Source organism: Coturnix japonica, chromosome 21 (genome assembly GCF_001577835.2).
Source record: "Coturnix japonica isolate 7356 chromosome 21, Coturnix japonica 2.1, whole genome shotgun sequence".
Taxonomy (NCBI): Eukaryota; Metazoa; Chordata; class Aves; order Galliformes; family Phasianidae; genus Coturnix; species Coturnix japonica.
Window position 1 is genome coordinate 2,744,321 of NC_029536.1, and position 17,857 is coordinate 2,762,177.

Sequence of the window (17,857 nt, forward strand, 5' to 3'; positions counted from 1 at the left end):
ATGTTCTCTTCCAGGCAATCCAAACCTCTTCTGACTTTCCACCTTCTTATCCCTCTTTGCTGTCGTGCAGCCTCTGGGTGATGAAATGCTGCTGATTTTAGGCATGAGAATAGCAAAATGACGGACTGACATCTTAAAGTACAAAGCTTTGCTCTTCCTTTTCTCCTCTGTCCTCCTGGGTTTAGGCAGACGGGCTGCTCGGTGCTCTGGGAATGATCTCAACCTCCTGACATCAAGCACTGCCCAGCTGTGCTGCTCAGCCCAAGCAGGGTGATGCTACCAGAGCACCTTACCCAGCAGCTACCCATCAGAAGTTGAGATCTGAGGGTAAACTGGAAGCTTTTGGAGTAGCTGGATGTGAATTCCAAGCAAGCAGAGCCCTGGTCTGGCCATCCTGCTCATGGGCGAGTGGTCAGCTGGTGTTTGGTGCTGAGACAAGAGTGGGAACCAGCAGACTGGATGGGTGAAACAATAACAGCTCCTTTGTTGTCTGAATGAGTGCATAGTTCTCATGCAAAAAAAAAGGTTATCAAGCAGGCTTCTCTGCTGCAGAACAGGTATGACACAGACAGGGAGGATTTACATTTCCTTCTCAATGCCCTAAAAATCAACCAGGTTCTCATGGGAAATGCTCTCAGCTCCTTGCAGGGGCTGTGCTGATGGCAGTAGGAGTGTGCAGCCCCTCCTAGTGTGCTGGTGGCATTGCCCACCCGTCTGTCCACCAAGCTGTGTGTTGTTAGGAAATCAATGCTTGCACAGCTCTTTGGAGGTGCAAAGTGCAGTGGATGGGCTCTGTTGTGGTTGCTACATGGGATGGATTCGCCCCCAAACCCCTCTTTGGGTGTTGGATGTCACAGCTGCTCATTGTGCCATGCAACTCATCTGGGGCAGCAGGGATGTGCTTTGGGGAAGTGTGGAGCACCTGCAGCCCTGCTGAGGTCAAGTGAAACATCAGAGTGTTTCAAAAGCTCCATGAAGGATGAATTCCCTGCCAGCCCCAACTCCTGGCCCACTGTGGGCTGCTTTTATCCCAAGCCCTTTGCACTGACCGATCAATGGAGGGCACAGGGTGATGGGCAGCTGTGGGGTCAGTGCACCCTGCTGGTGTTGGCTCACGCTCTGTGTTGCTGTCTGCAATCCAGGAGTGCTCTCAGGTATGAACACTGAAGTGTCTCCTCAGCAGATTTCCAGGCTTATTTACCCAAGCGGATCCACACGGATTAGGGGGTGCATCGCAGGGCACGTTTGGTTTGTTCAGCCCTGGCACAGTTCAGTGCAGCTGTCAAGATAAATGATTTCTTTAGGGGAGAGAAGGAAAAGTATGCATTTGCTTAATTAACTCCATATTACGGCAGTTCCCAAACATTAAGCACACGCTGCACAAAACTACCAACCAGGAGTGCCTTGCAAGGCTGCTTCTTGCTGGGCAGTGATGGACACATCGGGCAATGGACTGAGCAGCTCCAGGAGCCCACAGGAGCATCAGGCATCTCAGCTCCTATCTGAAACCCTCTAAATGCCACTGGGGACTTTGTGGAACCATACATTCTGGTTGGAAAAGACCTCATTTGCTAAGGAGCCAAGTGTCTGCAGCCCACCATGGGGTGGGATGGTGCTGGAGGGGCTCAGCTGGGAGGCAATGGGCATTTTTATTTCCTGGGTGTTCTTAAGGACAAGTGCTCCCCATCTCCATCCAGCTACAGGTGCAGGAAGAGATGCTCATCCCGATGGCCCTATTGCTGCTGCAGCTGCTGAGCTGCTCCCACGCCGTGCACTGGACCTACCGAGGTAACACAAAGGAGGTGGCTTTAGGATGCCAGCTTGCTGAGGCTCTCACATTCCTTCTGTGCTGCAGAGGCAACGCTCAGCTTGCTGCTGCTTTTGTTAGCAGGAGCCCTCCAGTGAGCAGCCCAATTCATTCCGCTTTATTGCTGACTGTGTATCTTGGAAGCAGTCCTCCGCCTTTGTGCTGCACTGAGCCGTGAGGTGTTGGGCTGGCAGATGGATGGGATGGGATGGGATGGGATGGGATGGGATGGGATGGGATGGGATGGGATGGGATGGGATGGGATGGGATGGGATGGGATGGGGGGAGAGAAACCTTTCTGATATCTTAGAGTAAAAGCTGCCCTCGAGACGATCCTGGAAGGAAAAGCACCACCTACTGCTTGTTTTATTGCGCAGGTCACAAAGAAGGGGCTCATCTCCTTATTTATCGATCTTGCGGAATGTTTTGTGGTTGTTCATTGTTTCAGGAGCTCGTTTGCAGAGCTCAGTGAAGGGCAGTGCTGTGGCTGGGGGCTGCTGAGGGCCTGAAGCTCCTTTCTTTTCCACACTATCACCTCTCCTTCCAACCCACCACTGCAGGATTTGCACTCAGTGAGGGCACGGTCACCTGCTGATGATTCCCTGCCTGTAGCATGAGTTGTCTCAGGCAGACAGGACTCTAATAACCTGTCTGCTCCTCCGTACAGAGGGTGAGCTGGATGAAGAGCACTGGGGGCTGCACTTTGCTGCCTGTGCTGGCAAGCAGCAATCCCCCATTGACATCCAGAGGAAGAAGGTGGTGCACAATGTGCAGCTGCTGCAGCTGGAGCTGAGTGGGTACGACCGGCCACTGCAGGGGGACTGCACCATGACCAACAACGGGCACTCGGGTAAGGCTGCAGGAGCAGGCTCAGTGCTGGAGGACATGCAACACAACACACAGTTCCCTTCAGCTGCACTTTGCAGGCAGCAGCAGTCCCTGCTGTGACCTGGGGGATGCTGGCAGTAAAGCCACAGCACAGATTTTTGACATGCAGATGTTGTTATGTTGTTAATGGTAGTTCTGGCCAGAAGCCCCAGCCTTTGTTTGGGCCTCTGTAAGAGCCCTGCCTGGGTTTGGCCATTAAAATGCTGTTCATTTTTGAACTTGCCTTCTTTGGCTGTGCCATCTCACTTTGTCCTGCACTCCAAGCTCTGCTCTTTTCCCCAGTCACACAGGAAAGCTTTCTAGAAACACATCTATAAAGCAGAGAAATGTGAGGCAGTGACATCTCTGCAAGGTACTGTCTGCTGGACATCAAACAGGGATGGAAGGCAGCTGGAGCATGGCAGATGGGCCCCTTCTTTCAGTGCATTGACTATTGCAGCACTGAAGGAGCAAGTGGTGTTTGGGGCTTACTGACTCCTTTCCACATCCACAAAATGCATCCTTTGCCTTTGTGCGGTAGGAAGCAGAAGTGATGGGACAGATCTGCAGCTCAGCAGTGAGCTTGCATCCGACACTGTTCCATATAGTCAGACAGAGCATCCCTTTGAGTCATGGGTTGGTGTTCAGCACTCAGGAAGGGAAGCTGGAGCACAGCCCGGGCTCAGAGCCCTGCCTTTGCCAACACAGGGCCTCTGAGCAAGGCTTTGCCATTAGGAGGTCCTGGATGCTGCTGGAGCGTAATTCATTACCTAAATAATTCATCAGCTGGTGGTGGTGGGATAATGCTTTTGGACTACAGATGAGCAGCAAGAGAAGAACTGGCTAACAACTGCTTCAGGGGGCTGAGCACTTTCATGGCATCTCCAATGTGAAAGGCTCAGTCAGTCTCTAATCCTCCCCCCTCCAAATGTCCTTTCTTCTCTCTGCTGCAGAGAGAAATCAATAGAGAGGGAGAGCAAGGAGCTGAAGGGATGAGAGATGCTGTTTTCAGAGAGAGACTGCTGTGATCGTATTTCTGCAGTCTGTGGTGAACAGCACTCCTGTTTGTCTCCCACACAAACCCTGCACAGCGATCTGCAGGTTTAGCATTCACATCTCTGACTCCACAGTGTGTTTCCCCCATTCTCATGCTATCATCAAAACAGCAACGTGGGGGGCATTCAAATAAAGCGCAATGCAGATGACGGTATGCATAGATAACATAAAGGCAGGCTTGGTTTTCCCACTGACTTCAGTGAGGGGATGGCGATATTCCACAAGGAAATCCTAATGGAAAGCACTCAGCAGGAATCTAATGTACAAAGCAAGGTGTGTGTTTACTCTCCACTGCAGATCCCTTGGGGTATCACATGGAAATGCATTCTCATCTTGTGTGCCTGTCAATAGCTAACAAACAAATAAACCTCTAACCCAAGCTGTGAGTAACGATGTGCTCTTCAGCAAGGAGAGCTGCTATTTTACAGCATGCTCTGGGCTTTCTGCTGGATGAGGCAGTTCTCCATCTGCACTGTTCAGCTTGGCGTGTTTAGCACCACAATCTATGATTTGTGGCAGCACACCAGCAGAAGACCAATGTTTTGTAGTCCTGTTGTGCATACCCTTCATAGAGGAACAAAGAACTCTGCCTGCTCAGGCTTATGGGGCTCTGTCCCAAGGAGATGCACATCCCAGAGCATAGAAAGTGATGGTGACAGGTTAGCTGAGGCCAGTCACTTGGCTGATTTCTTACTCCTCTCTTCTGCTTGGGAATAAAGGCATTAACGAATGCATGCAGAGCTCAGCAAGATATGATGTACTATGCCAAGAACAAACGTTAAAGCATCTTTATTGTTGCCTGAGAAAAAAACCCAGAGCTGCCCAGCTGGGAAAAGCCCTTCAGACACAGCTAGCAGAGCCAGCTCCACACTTATGGCCATCTCCAATCCTGTTTTTCAGTCCAGATCGATTTGCCACCCACCCTGTCCATCTCCCGTGGACTCCCACGCCCCTACACTGCAGTACAGATGCATCTGCACTGGGGAGGCCTGGACCTGGAGACCAGTGGCTCCGAGCACACGCTGGATGGGATGAGATATGTGGCAGAGGTACCTGCAGAAGGGGCTGGAGGGATGGGATGTGGTCCTTCAGGGTGATGGGGATGAGGAAATCTTTTGTCACCTCTTGCTCCATGGTCCTGTCTCTCTCCTGGCAGCTGCACATCGTCCATTACAACTCTGCAGACTACTCAAGCTTTGAAGAAGCCAAAGACAAACCCAATGGACTGGCTGTGCTTGCCTTCTTGTATGTGGTAGGTTTGACCCCTGGGAAGCTGAGCAATGGCAGCCTGTGGTCACTATTCATCCCATGGTCACTATTCATCCCACGCTGGGGATGGTCCAGTTGCCTGCAGTAGGGCTGCATGCCTGGCCTATAAGATATCAAGGCTGAGCAGTGCTATTGAAGGCTGGGCAGCTCAGCAACCTTTCAATTCTCTATGCTGTGTTTAGGAAGGACACCTGGAGAATACCTACTACAGTGAATTCATTTCCAAATTGGCAAATATCAGGTTTGCAGGTAAGAGCTGGGGTTGCCCTTCTCCATGCTCAGTGCTCTCTAAGCCTCCGCATGCATAGTGGGGCTGGGGACAGCCCTGATTCTGGCTTTGCTCACAGCTTACACTGCTTCTGTTTCCTTTTGAGGTCAGTCAACCAAGCTCACCTCTCTGGACATCCAAGCCATGCTGCCAGAAAACCTCTCACACTTCTACAGGTACCAGGGCTCGCTCACAACCCCACCCTGCTCTGAGAGTGTCACCTGGACCATCTTTGACTCTCCTATCGTCTTGTCACATGCACAGGTACCCAAAGGCTGCTCAGCAGACACAGCAGTTTCTCTTTCCTCCATGCTTTCCTTCCACTCCGGTTTCATTCTACATTCTCCAGTGACCTAAGAGAAGAGCTTGAAAGAACTACTGGGGTGTCCTTTATAGGGCCTTAGGGATAGACTAGAAAGCAACTGGATTGACTGGTGGCTGTTAGACCTGAGGTCTCTGTTGAGCAATAACAAGGCTCTGCTCAGCTGTTCAGCCATGAAGAAGCACTAAAGAGACCAGCCAGAATCAACAAGGTGAAAAGTGCTGCAAAAGAGGGAGACAAGGAAAAAAAATAACGATAAATGAGCCATTCAGGGCATTAAAATCATTGCAGAATAATTGGCATAACTCCAGAGAAGTGCTTCTTTTTGCATTTTGGCTGTACAGTGGGGGGTTTGTCTGTGCTCCAGCTGACTTATTGCTGAGGACCTTGTTGTGTGCAGGTCCCCATGCTCAGAGCCAGCAGCTGGATGGTGCTGCACAGCAGGATGCTCAGCTCTGCCCTCCATCTGCCTTGTCATCACAAAGGCTTTGGCAGAGAACAAATAGCAGCAGTAAAGCGAGCTCACCGGTGAGTCTTGCAGAGCAGTTCATCTTCTGTGATGAGAAAAGAAAGCATCAAACTGTTTCCAGGAGAACAAGGTCAAGTGGAGCTGACAGCAGTGGAGGATGACAGCGTGTTTGTGTTTAAAAATGAAATACTTTCTGGTGGGGATGGCATTAGCGGGCACTTGTAATTAGGAAAGTACCACAGAATAATTGCATCCATGCATAGCACTTAAAATTACTTCCTCCGGGCAAAACACCTTCATCAGCACGACTTAGCTGATAAGAGCCTTGATGTGCTGTTCTCCTCCCTTGCCAACGCTCAGGGAGAGCCCCTCTCACCAATGGCTGTGTTTAACCCCCAGCTGCAGGACCTGCCCTGCACTTCTAGGCTAAACCCTCCATCCTGCTGCCCTCCTAACAAGGCTGCCCTGCCCCCAGATCAGCCTGCTGGAGAACACCTTGCTGGACTGGCACAACAGGACACTGCGCAACGACTATCGGCACGCACAGCCCCTGCACGGCCGCGTGGTGGAGGCCTCCTTCCAAGCCAAGCCCAGACAAGGTATGGGTCAAGAAGGAGATGGGCTGCAAACCATTTCAATTAGGTAAAACTCTGATTGCAGTCCCCAAGAACAACTGTGTTCCTTCTGTGCATCTTGCTGCTGATGGCACGGCAGCAGGTTGGGTGGCAGCCCTCTGTTCTGGTGCACAGGAGTGTCACACAGCCCAGGATTGTGTTGCTCTGTGACTCCACACAAGCAGTGTGTTGAGTGTGCCTGCTTCAGCATGGGTGTACAAACAGCTCTGCCATGGCTAATGAGCCAAGTGCTGTAATTAGGGCGATGCGCTGCATTTTGAAACAAAGCTTTCCTCCAAACCTCCTGCAAACTGGCAAGCAGAATTACCACGTGTAGCTCCTGGCTCTCACTAAACCCATCTGTCTGATTGCTCTAGAACAATGCCAGCCAGAAGAACTCAGCCTCAAACTGGAACAAATCCAGACACAGCTCCAAGATATGAAGAAAGAGTTCCTGGATGGAGTGAGCCACACAGGTAAGAAACGCTCTGTTTCCATGTCCAGCTTTCCTTCCAAGGATGGCCCAGCCCTGCTGTTCTTGATGGCCTACATCATCAACAGGTTTGGTATTGTGCATGCAGGTAGAATCTTGTTCTATGCCTAGACCAACTGGAAGACTTCCATGAGCTACAGCATCATTAAACCCAGCCCAAATCTAGCACCTCTCCCAGCAACTGCAGCTTGTCCTGCAACATGTAAGCATAGGTTTACAAACAGGGAGGCATTAAAGCTCACTGTTCCCCCAGGATAAATAATCATTGTCTTCATTTTACTAAAGATGGGAGCAAAGGAAGGAAGGGTGAAAAAAAGGATTTTTCCCCAAAGAGTTGGGTGAGGGATCCAAGCCATTAACTGTGTCTGAGGCTCCTGTGGGTGTATTGTGTAGGAGCTGGGCTCATTTATAAGCACTAGAGGAGACATAACAGCTGGCTTCTCAACCATTTCAGGTATGACATCCAGCGCTTTCCCAGCTTTCTACTTCCCCATGGAAAACATTGAGAGCTTTGTGGAGGTTCATCCCCTCCATGAGATGTCTCTCCAAGCCTTCACCCTGTGCTTCTGGACACAAGCCCAGCATGTGGGCACTCAGACTGTGCTCTCCTATTCCACAAGAGAGAGGGACAACGAGCTGGTGATGACCACAGGCACAGATGTGGGATTGTGGATAGGAGGCCATTTCGTCAGCTTCCCCCTCTACCACAAGGCTCAGGACTGGCTGCATTACTGCATGGCGTGGGCTTCCCAGTCTGGAATAGCGAGTTTGTGGCTCAATGGAGCTGCTGGTGATGCAAAGAGCATCCAGAGAGGTTACGTGAGCCGGGCTGGAGGGATGCTGGTCCTTGGGAAGGACAGAGACACTCTTCTTGGGACATTCTCCAATGGGTTTGCAGGGTGGGTGACGCACGTGAACCTGTGGAGCCAAGTCCTGAGCCCTGCAGACATTCGGGCACTTGCACAGTGCAAAGCAGGAAACCTGAAGGGAGATGTCATTGCGTGGGGGGAAACCCCCATGTCCCTCTTTGGGGGGGTGGTGCTGGAGGCTGACACCAGCTGTCACTGACCCCAGTATATAAATTCTTTAAGCAGCTGAAGAATCCAAACTGCTGAACAAACTGAGGAAGGAAAGCTTGCTCCATCTGTTTGTTTTAGGTTAATTGCTTGTTTCCTTTTTTACTTTATATGGGGTCACCAGGCACCTGCAGGTTGTTTTCCAAGCAGATACGAGGTGGCAAAGCCTCCACTGCTCAGTGGGACAGAGACAAAGAACAGAGCACAGTTCAACACCTTGTATCTGCACATCCTGCCCACTATTAGGTTAAGATTTCCACCCATGGACCTTCCTTTTGCATCCCACATGCCACTCTCTTTGGTCAGAGGAACAGCTCTCTCAAGCCAAACTTTTCTCACCTCCTACATCCCATCTCCATTCTCAGCGCCTTTCCTGCACCATGCTTTATTCCTATTTATCACCAAGTCACCGCTCTTGCAGGTGTATCGCATAGGAAAGTGTACACAAAAGGCAGAGTGGCTCCCACACAGTCACTGAGCTTTGCTTGATGACAAGTCTTTGCTGTCAATGGATGGAGACAGAGCATGGGAGCAGCTTCATTTCCAACAGATGCACATCACAAGACAAGACAGAGGCCTGTGTGAAACTCATCTCTTAAGTCAAAGTTCATCACACGAAGGGCTATCAGCAAAGTCCATGCCAGGCTGTTGAACCATTCTGCTTTTTTCTCCCCCCCAACAGACAGCAGCAACACTGCACAACAATTAACTCTATTCCCACACGTTAAATAATGTAGTTAAACCCTAAAAACCTTTGCACTAATAAATAATAAATCCTCCATTTATCAGTGTGCACTTTTATGTCCTTGGTGAGTCAGATCTAGTCCTTCAGACTCAGCTTCTCCAATGCAGTTCAGCCGTCAGGTGGAGCTGTGCCCTTAGGGACACAGCCAGAAGGAACAGCTCGAGGACCAAGCTTTAAACCACCTGAGAATGTTTCCAAGAGGCCAGGTCCCTGAGGAATTAATTCCTTGGAAAACTATCTGTAGGGCTTCACACCAAGGTGCTTAAAGGCAGATCTGGATGTGCTTGGAAACACGGCCCCATGGTCACTGCACAGGAATCTGCCCAAACCTGACCCCAGCACACAATGAGTTCACATATCTCTGGGAATGAATGAGCTCCATTTGGCTCATGTAGGCAGAGTGTACCTCTGGGGGCTATGAAAGGATTAGGAAAGGAGCTGAAATTCTTTGGCAGCTGATCTGTGAGCACTAAGGAACAAAAGGAGCTATTTCCAAAGACAAGTGCCACAGGAACAACTGTGTATCAGCAGTCCATGAATGAGCATGGGGCCAATGGAACACTCCTAAGCTCAAGAATAAAGCTCTGGAAGGACTCACCAGCAACAGCTCACTTTACAGGAGTCCATCTGCTGAGCAGGGCAGGGGTGAGAATAAGGCCATATGCATTTCCAGTCTTATGGTCCTCTGTATAGGTGACAGGATACATGCCACTACGAACCCATCTATCAGAGGACCTTGGCACATCTGACACACTCTCCACTCAGAATACCAAGCACCAAAGGCCTGTCCTCATGCATGCTGGACCCTCAAATTCATGTTCAAGGAATGGTCAAGGAATACAATACACTCCTTGCACATGACTGACCAAAAGCCAGCCCGGGTGCTGTTCTGTGTCACCTGAGATGGGTCAGTCAGGACATAAGGGACGTGCACCACACTGTGACATCAGTTCCTTGGTCACAGGACAAATACAAGGAATGGGAAATTTGCCTCTGAAGTCACTGTGCCACAAAGCAGACTGTTCCTACTGATTACTCCTAATGAGAACAACCTTAAGACAGAATAAAGGCGTATTTGAAAACTTCTGTGTGAGTTGTGCTGAAAGTCTGAATGAAATTCAGAACTGAGCCATATCCTTCCACTGATCAGACCGTGTAAAACACACATGGGCCAGGCCAAGCACTGGGTTGTATCACAGCTCACTGCCCGAAACTTCTGGCTTGTCTTCCTTCACGCTTGGAACGGTCTGCAAATCCATCGTCTGTTCTACATCTGTCTGAATCTCCACCTTGTTCCTCTTGGCCATGATCCTGTTGATTTCCATGAAGGTTTTGTTCTTTGTCTCGGGAACAATGAAGAAGACGTAGATGATGCTGGCAAGGCATACTCCACCGAAGATGAGGAAGCTGTAGGCCCCTAGTCCAGCCTGAAGCAATGAAAGACGACAGAGCATAATTCAGGGCAATACTCCAGTTGTGTTCAGTAAATGCTTGGACGTGCTGAGCCCTGCAATGGCTCTACATGCAGCCACAGTAACGTTCACATACTTCAAGTGGAACAACTCAAAGCTGCTGGTGGCTCAGGATCCTGTCTTCTGATACCACCAAGATGGATTTATTGGAAACCACCATGGATTTACTGGAAAAAGTGCTTAAGGGTGAGGGCCTGTCACACAAGTTTGAGTAAACTCACCAGTTCCCCTTGCACAGGCCAAAATCAGTTGTTATAGCAATTTATGGGTCACTTCTATTAGGATTGGTGTGAACTGGTGACCCAGAGATCACTAACTTTGAACTAAAGCCGTGTGCCATCCCCAGCTCACACCTTACCTCCATGTAGAGGAACACGAGTCCCACAGTGAAGTTGCAGAGCCAGTGCACAGAGCCCCCCACCATGAAGGCAGCAGGTCGGGACGACTGCAGGAACATCTCAGTGATCAGCACAAAGGGGATTGGACCTGGAAGAGTTGTATGTATGGAAATCCCAAAGGCACCCCTACAGGTGTAAGCACGCAGTATGGCAGCCCAGCTGGAAGGGCTCAATGATCTCAGCACAGCTTTGCTCAAGATCTCACTGTACATATCATGTACAAACTCAGCTGTGCTTTAGCTTTTCCTCTCGAAAGCCAGATGCTCCCCTGCCTCATGGGCACAGCACTCTGACCTCTAGAGCACCAATTTAGCTGACAGTCAGCCAGGTGCATGGCTGCACAGGAGGAATTTGACCTCCTTAGGTCAGCCCCACACAGCTCTTAGTTTGATGCTTAGTGCAATGCCTGCCTTTACCCAACCTGTGTAGGGGACTGGACTAGTTTGCACATACTCACTGGCTCCAATAGCATGTCCGATGATGTAAATGATGACACACACTATGCTGAGGTAAGACATCCACGAGACCGTATTCTGTGAAGAATATAATAGAGTTGGTTCTCAACTTAAAGTCACCAACACATTCAAGGCATTCCTTGATGCAAGATTTGGGGGTGTTCAGAAGTCATTCCCTGTTGCCAGCTACACCCAGGCTGACAGCCACTGAGCACATGCTCTGTGTGCCATCTTTGCTTCCAACCAGAGGATGCAACAGCCACAAACACAAGAGGCTGGGAGAAGCATCCACACAGCAGCATCATGGCTCTGCCTGGGTTCATTTTGGGTAGATATGCAGGTATTGAGAGACCACACCAACTCCAAAACACACCAGGAGCACCAAGGCGATGTGGTTACACACCTGGAGGTTGAGGGCCAAAGTCAACACTGCACAGGAGCCGCAGCACAACCCAAAGCCAGCAAGAAGCAGCATTCTCCTTCCCAAGGACTCCACAATGAAAACCTGAAAGAGACAGAAGAGGATAAGAGATCAAATAATCGAAGCACAGAGCTTCACTCTGCCCAATTCTATTAAGGTATTATGTGGGTATTAAGAAATGCAGTGAATTTCCCCCCATTTGCTAATGTATTGCGAGTAGGAAGTCACCTGGGAACTACAAAAAGCCAGGCATGCCTCTTTTGGTGCCCAGCTCCAGGGAGCTGCAGGGGAGCACTGAATGGCAAGAGGAGGGCAGAGCAGCCTGGAAACCAGACATCCAAAACTCAGAGAGCCCCAGCAGAAACTTACAGCAAGTAAAGTCATGACAACGTTGACGGCACCTATGGACACGGTGACATACTGAACGTTGTTGGTCTCCACACCTGCTGACAGGAAGATTCTATCTGCGTAGTAGAAGACCTGCAGCACAACCAATTGAGTTTAAATGTGGACAGAAGCAGAGCACGGGAATCCTATGCTGGCTGTTTCTATGATGCTAGAAGTGATACACGGGAACTCAAAAGCTACTTCAGTACTGGATGGGTTGGTGTTAAGATCCAGACACAAGCACTTTACTACAGAAACATCCCAGCTACCCTTACAGGACAGCAGGACTCAGAACCACAAACATGCTCAGTTTGGTACAGGTCAGGGTGATTCCCCTCATAACATCAACCAGAACCAGTTACTCACTGCATTGACTCCTGAAAGCTGCTGGCCCATCATCATGACAACGATAGAGATGAGCTGCCAGCGCAGGCCTCTGAAGGTGCACAGGGTGAACACAGAGAGGTGCCCCTCTTCCTTTTCTGACTTGTCTTCTTGGCGCATTTCTTCTATCTCATCATCCACATCATCCCAGCCTCTCAAACGCTGCAGAGCTGGTTGGGAGAGGAAGATGAGCTACAGACCCCACAGAGCTCTCCTGCTTTACATCAAGATAGTACAACATGCAAAGCCAGGGCAGTACTGCTGCTCCCAGGATGGGAAGTCAGGGATTCATGGCAGCAAAGGAGCAATGCTGCAGAAAGCCATCCACCAACAACATGTCAATGAAGGATTTCATGCTCTCTTGCTTTGTGGTTGGTTGCTGTCTGTCATGTCCCTCAGTCAGACTTTTCCCATTCAACTTCACCTTCTAGCAACATGTGATGCCATACCTTGTCGTGCTTGATCCTCATTGCCCTTTTGTATCAGCAGATATCTGGGACTTTCAGGAAAAAAGGGCAATGTAAGGAGCTGAAGTGCTGATGGGATCCCAGTGAGCCCCAGGAGCAAGGGCCAGCCTGCAACAAATGAGACAAGATGATGACTGGGAGAGATCTTTGCTCCATGGAGCCAACAGAGAACTTCCTGAGCCAGAGCTTTACCTTTAACATGCCCAAGGATGCTGGTAAGGCCGAGGATCTGAGCTACGAGGATCCCAATGGTGATGAAGAGCTGGGGCATTATCCCAACTGCACCTCTGAGATTTCTGGGGGACAGTTCTCCCACGAACATGGGAACCACATTGGAGGCCAGACCTGGTAGGCAGAGAACAAGATGAGTCCAGCCTGACATCAGCACACTCACCATCTGCAGCAAGATGCTTTTTTCCTAATATGTGAGATCAAAGTGATCCCTGCTAGACCACAGGACACATGGAAGCTTTACACCTGAACTCTTTTGCTCTGGCTGAAGGTTTAATGTCATCCATGTCAAGCAAAGAAGCAGCGTACTATGGCTGTTTTGCTCTCTTTCAGTGGGATGTTTGGAAAGCAAATTGAAAGGTAGGAGAGGAATTTCTGCTTTCTCCAGGAGCCCGGTATTGTTAGCTGCAGTAATGCTGAGAGCTTCCAGTTCCCATACTCATGCTGTAAATCTTGGCATGCAAAACCCAAACTCTAGAAGTCAAATGACCAAGCAACTCTTATCTTACACTGGTAATTAAGCCAGCCTTCAAGTGCTAGGGGTTATAAAAGGAGTTCAAGGCATTATCTGAAGGCCGAAAGGCATAGAAACAAAATATTAACACGACTGGAAAACATTACACCTCATGAATTTATGTTTATAATGTTTAATGTTGACACTACAACAAACCTTCCAATTGCCCTCATAAAAAAAAAACTGCTATAGCAGTGACTTGTAGACTGGCGCCTCCAATTAACAGTGGCTTGTTGCTCAGAACTGTGCTGATCAATGCCCATCACAGAAGGGCTCTTGGTGTGCCTCCCAGCTGCAGGGCTTTCCCTTTTGCAAGGAGGAACCATGCCAGGATCCTAAAGGAGCCCCAGGCTGGCTTGATTCAGCAGCCTCCCTTCCCCACAGGCAGCCCTGATTCTTCTTTCAGTTATCCATAATTGAAACTATTTGGAGGGATTCCTCCTACCAGCTGCCTCTGTAGTCAGAGAAGCAATGCTAAGAGCAGCTGCTGGGCTTAAGAGAGCAAAAAGTCAAAACAAAACAGACTAGACATGTTTCCTGCCTTAGCTCAACAACTGCAACTGGGGCATATTAGGGATGGCATTTTGTTGCCAGTTTGTTTTCCCAGATACCCAAACTCACCAACAAACAACACAGCACATCAGTTTCACTAAGCCAAAGCCAATTAATTAAATCTGAGCGGTGTCAGGACCCTCATCAGTGGGGTTTGGCAGGAGCTCAGTGCAGCAGAGGGTGTCCAGCCATCCCTTGCCTGTCAGGTTGTGTATGCTACCTGTGAAACCACCTGTTGTGCAAAGACCTTTACGTAACCAAGAATATCAGATTTATTGCTCTTCCTTTAGCATCCAACCTCTCACGTACCAGCATATATCCCCATGATAACACGGGAGATGATGATCACTTCAAAGGTTTTTGCTACCTCGGAGGTTCCCATAAGGACTGCAGCAACAATGGAGAAGATGTTGTTTATCAGCAAGGTGCCTTTTCTGCAAAGTAACAGAGAGACAGAATCAGTTTATATTTCTAAGCCCTCCATATCAGACAGACCCTCCCTTGTGTTGTTTTAAACCCAAAGACCAAAAGAAAATGGTTCTTGTCCCATTTTTTCCTGCAGGGAAAGAAGAAAGCTCATGATACGTCAGCAGCCAAGGCCTGCACACAGCTCCCAGGACTTTCACCACTGCTGCCCACCTGGCTCAGAGCCCAGCACACAGCCTGGCCTTGACCAGACTGGAATCAAATAAATTCTCCTACACGTGAGAAACACCACATTCCCAAGTCCAGCGCTGGGCTGACTGCTTTAGGATCGAGGCGTTGCGATGCTGCTGAGCTGGATCAACCGGTGAGGCCAGCCTTATCTGAGCCACAGCGCTGTCACGTACCGGCCACAGTTGTTGACCAGAGGTCCCACCATGAGGGACCCAAAGAAGCCACCAAGGGGAAACATGGACACGGTGAGGGACCACAGCAGCGTCTGGAAGCTCGCATCCATGGGGACTCCATGCCTGCCGATGTAGGTTCGGTTGTAGAAGTCTTGCATGTACTGGGATGAAATACAGAGCATGCTTAGCAGTAAGAAGAACTTCTGTGGCTTAAAATCTAATTAACAATCAATGCCGTAAAACTTTAAACAAGTGTCTTGATAGGACCAGAACAGCTGAGTCAGAAAAGGAATGCAAGGGAGAGTGGGAGAAGCCTTGCTTTAAGCAAGTCATCCTGCCTTATTGGATTTAAAACAAATCATCCTGCCTTATCGCATCTGACTGCTTCCCAGGAGGGAAGGCGTTCCCCATCACTGCTGGGCACAAAGCCACGGTGCAGCCTCAGCGCAACCCATGTCCTCTGCCAGGGACCATTGCTCCCCAGGTGCTCAGTGATTCCACACGTGGAACAGCACGAGGAGCTCAAACACCTGCCCTGACATCTGTAACCGAGCTCCATCACCATCCACATCCCAACCTACCGGGGCTGGAGAGTTGATCACAGACACGTTGTAGCCGTACTGGAAGGATGATCCAAAGGCAGAGATCAGCGTTACCAGCGCAAGAGGAAGCGTCATCCTCTGCAGAGGGAAGAGAAAACAGCCCGGAATCAGGTTTGGCTTTCAAGCACAAATGGCATTGTGTAAAAGCACAGAAACCCTTTGGCCTTCCCAGTCGTATTTCTGGCTTTGTGTTATCCTACAAAGAAAGCCCAACTGGTTGCTTTCATCCTAACTCCCTTTATTCTGCTTGATTTGCACACAGTCATTACAGCAATTCATTCTGCTCTTCCCCAGTATTGATGGATCATTTGGATGATGAACAATTCTCAAGTTATCACACTTGGAACACCACCCTGCAGTGAGAAAGAAATTGCATGCAATTATTCTTTTTCCAACATGCTTATTGGTGCAATAGAGCAGGATGCTGCTGGAGGAGAGCTGTAAGAGGACAAGGCTTGAGGTGAAGCAATGAGCCCCTTTTCTGCCTGCTGTCCTCACCACACACCAGAGGCTTCCAGCATCACTTTCTAGCAGTAGACTGTCGCAGTGGTGATGAAAAGCAGGCTGCTTCACTGGTGTTAAGCAAATCCCCAGAGCTCAGAAGAGCTGCTGGTGTTAATTATATAAACACGGCACTTTTAGGAAAACCTTTGGCACACAGGAGCAACACGTTGTGCAAGAACCCACAAACGCTGCTTTGCAAGGTGGCCCCCATCCAGAAACTTCTGTAGGCTGAAAAGGATTAGGAAGCAGGATAGAAGACACACAGACAGAAGGGGAATGTCACTGAGCTGCGTGGTAGGTCGGATGCACAGAGTGAATCAGGAGACTCAATTCAAGGCTGTGCTGCAGACAAACCAGGTTCATGAACATACAAATCTCTGCTCCCCCTCTGAGATCAGCTGTGGGTGCCCAGTGAGATCTTGGTCCCCTTCCATTACAAACATGCACAACCCAAAGCTCATTCGGCACACCATGGGAGGCAGAGCAGAGAACAGCCAGGTGTACTTACCCCCTTCCTGCCTTCCTCCATGCTGGAGCTCTCCTGCTTTTCTCCATTCATCTCCATTTTGGTGTTTGAATTGCCGATGCTGAGTACAGACTTTTATAGCCAAAACAGACAACGCAGGGGATGGAAACACCCTCCTTGAAAAGGAAACCCGCCCCGTGACGTTGAAGGAGGTGCCCAATCGATGGTCAGCTCTATCTGCCAAAGTCAGTAGATGGTTGTTGGGTCATTTCCCAATCCCACATGTTTCATCCTGCGTGTCTCCCCTCCTTTCTTCTTGCTGAAGTGTCACCAATGTCAGATGTTCTTGGGCCAGCTCCAGACTCAACACACAGCCAGATGCAAGGGAAGCAGCTTCATCTGCTCCAGGAGGAGGGCAGGCTTCTGGCTAAGGCTCCCAGAGGTGATGTTCCCCCAGCACTAGCATGCACAGCAGTCAAGTTGACAGCAGGAGAGCTGCTGTTCACTGCGGCCACTGCCTGGTAACCACTGTGTTCCAGAGAAAATAGAACATTCCATGGAGCCTCACAGAGGACTTTTGCCACGGGTCAGTGATAACCCTGAGCTGCACGAGCTCTGCAGCCAGGTTGCACACCTCTAACCTCCAGCAGAAATACTGCTCCTGGTCCCACCCTGCAGAGCAGCTTGCTCTCGGCACAGCTGCAGACTGCAGGTTCCTCTTCCTTGGGTTTGCTCTTGCCAACGCACAGAACATGCTGCTTCTTACATCAAAGCATAACAGTTGCTTTCCTGCTCTGTGCAAGGTGTACCACGCTGCCGGCACTGCGTTATCATCCTACACAAGGAGGATGGTAACGCAGCCTTCTTACAGCAGCCCAAGGCTCAGTTAACCATTAACTACAACTCTTAGAGTTTATCAACACAATACAAAGTTCACAGATAAGCCCTGGCAGTCACAGTAACTGAAAGCAAAGCACATTATTGGTCCTACTGTCTTTAACACCCAGTTAAAGAAACACCAATCTTGAGCCAGATGCACTGCACGTGTCCAGCGGGCTGCAGCCTCCCCAGCTGGGCATCAGTTCCACAATCTACTCAGCACATTTCTTGTGTCCTTGATTATCTTTTTGCACCCATTATTAATATTTCTGGATAGATATTTTAAAGGGCAAAGAACACACGGTAGAA

General features: G+C 49.6%; 2 protein-coding genes across 2 annotated transcripts; one reads left to right on the forward strand and one right to left on the reverse strand.

Annotated features, from left to right (window-relative positions):
* Positions 1-1,727: 1,727 nt before the first annotated feature.
* CA6 (carbonic anhydrase 6) lies at positions 1,728-8,824 on the forward strand. The gene is made up of 10 exons (XM_032448830.1): positions 1,728-1,788; positions 1,856-1,857; positions 2,420-2,657; positions 4,631-4,779; positions 4,887-4,982; positions 5,182-5,248; positions 5,374-5,531; positions 6,534-6,657; positions 7,050-7,148; positions 7,620-8,824. Exons 1-10 carry the CDS (start codon positions 1,728-1,730, stop codon positions 8,231-8,233), a joined length of 1,608 nt encoding a protein of 535 aa, XP_032304721.1. The 3' UTR covers positions 8,234-8,824.
* Positions 8,753-17,513, reverse strand: LOC107323562 (solute carrier family 2, facilitated glucose transporter member 5). The gene is made up of 12 exons (XM_015882813.2): positions 16,712-17,513; positions 15,679-15,777; positions 15,098-15,258; positions 14,577-14,701; positions 13,163-13,315; positions 12,953-13,078; positions 12,486-12,673; positions 12,102-12,212; positions 11,715-11,816; positions 11,314-11,389; positions 10,817-10,944; positions 8,753-10,413 (listed from the first exon to the last, which is right to left on the reverse strand). Exons 1-12 carry the CDS (start codon positions 16,766-16,768, stop codon positions 10,180-10,182), a joined length of 1,560 nt encoding a protein of 519 aa, XP_015738299.1. The 5' UTR covers positions 16,769-17,513; the 3' UTR covers positions 8,753-10,179.
* Between the last annotated feature and the right edge of the window lie 344 nt (positions 17,514-17,857).

What these genes read in the sequence shown, in the direction of transcription:
- CA6 (XM_032448830.1), top strand. Translation starts at nt 1,728, where the DNA reads ATGGCCCTATTGCTGCTGCAGCTGCTGAGCTGCTCCCACGCCGTGCAC. An exon ending in GACCAACAACGGGCACTCGG is followed by an intron (nt 2,658 to 4,630) that starts GTAAGGCTGCAG and finishes CCTGTTTTTCAG; the next exon opens with TCCAGATCGATTTGCCACCC. An exon ending in CCAAGCCAAGCCCAGACAAG is followed by an intron (nt 6,658 to 7,049) that starts GTATGGGTCAAG and finishes TGATTGCTCTAG; the next exon opens with AACAATGCCAGCCAGAAGAA.
- LOC107323562 (XM_015882813.2), bottom strand. Translation starts at nt 16,768, where the DNA reads ATGGAGATGAATGGAGAAAAGCAGGAGAGCTCCAGCATGGAGGAAGGC. An exon ending in TGATCAACTCTCCAGCCCCG is followed by an intron (nt 15,259 to 15,678) that starts GTAGGTTGGGAT and finishes ATTTCATCCCAG; the next exon opens with TACATGCAAGACTTCTACAA. An exon ending in TCGTGTTCCTCTACATGGAG is followed by an intron (nt 10,414 to 10,816) that starts GTAAGGTGTGAG and finishes TCATTGCTTCAG; the next exon opens with GCTGGACTAGGGGCCTACAG.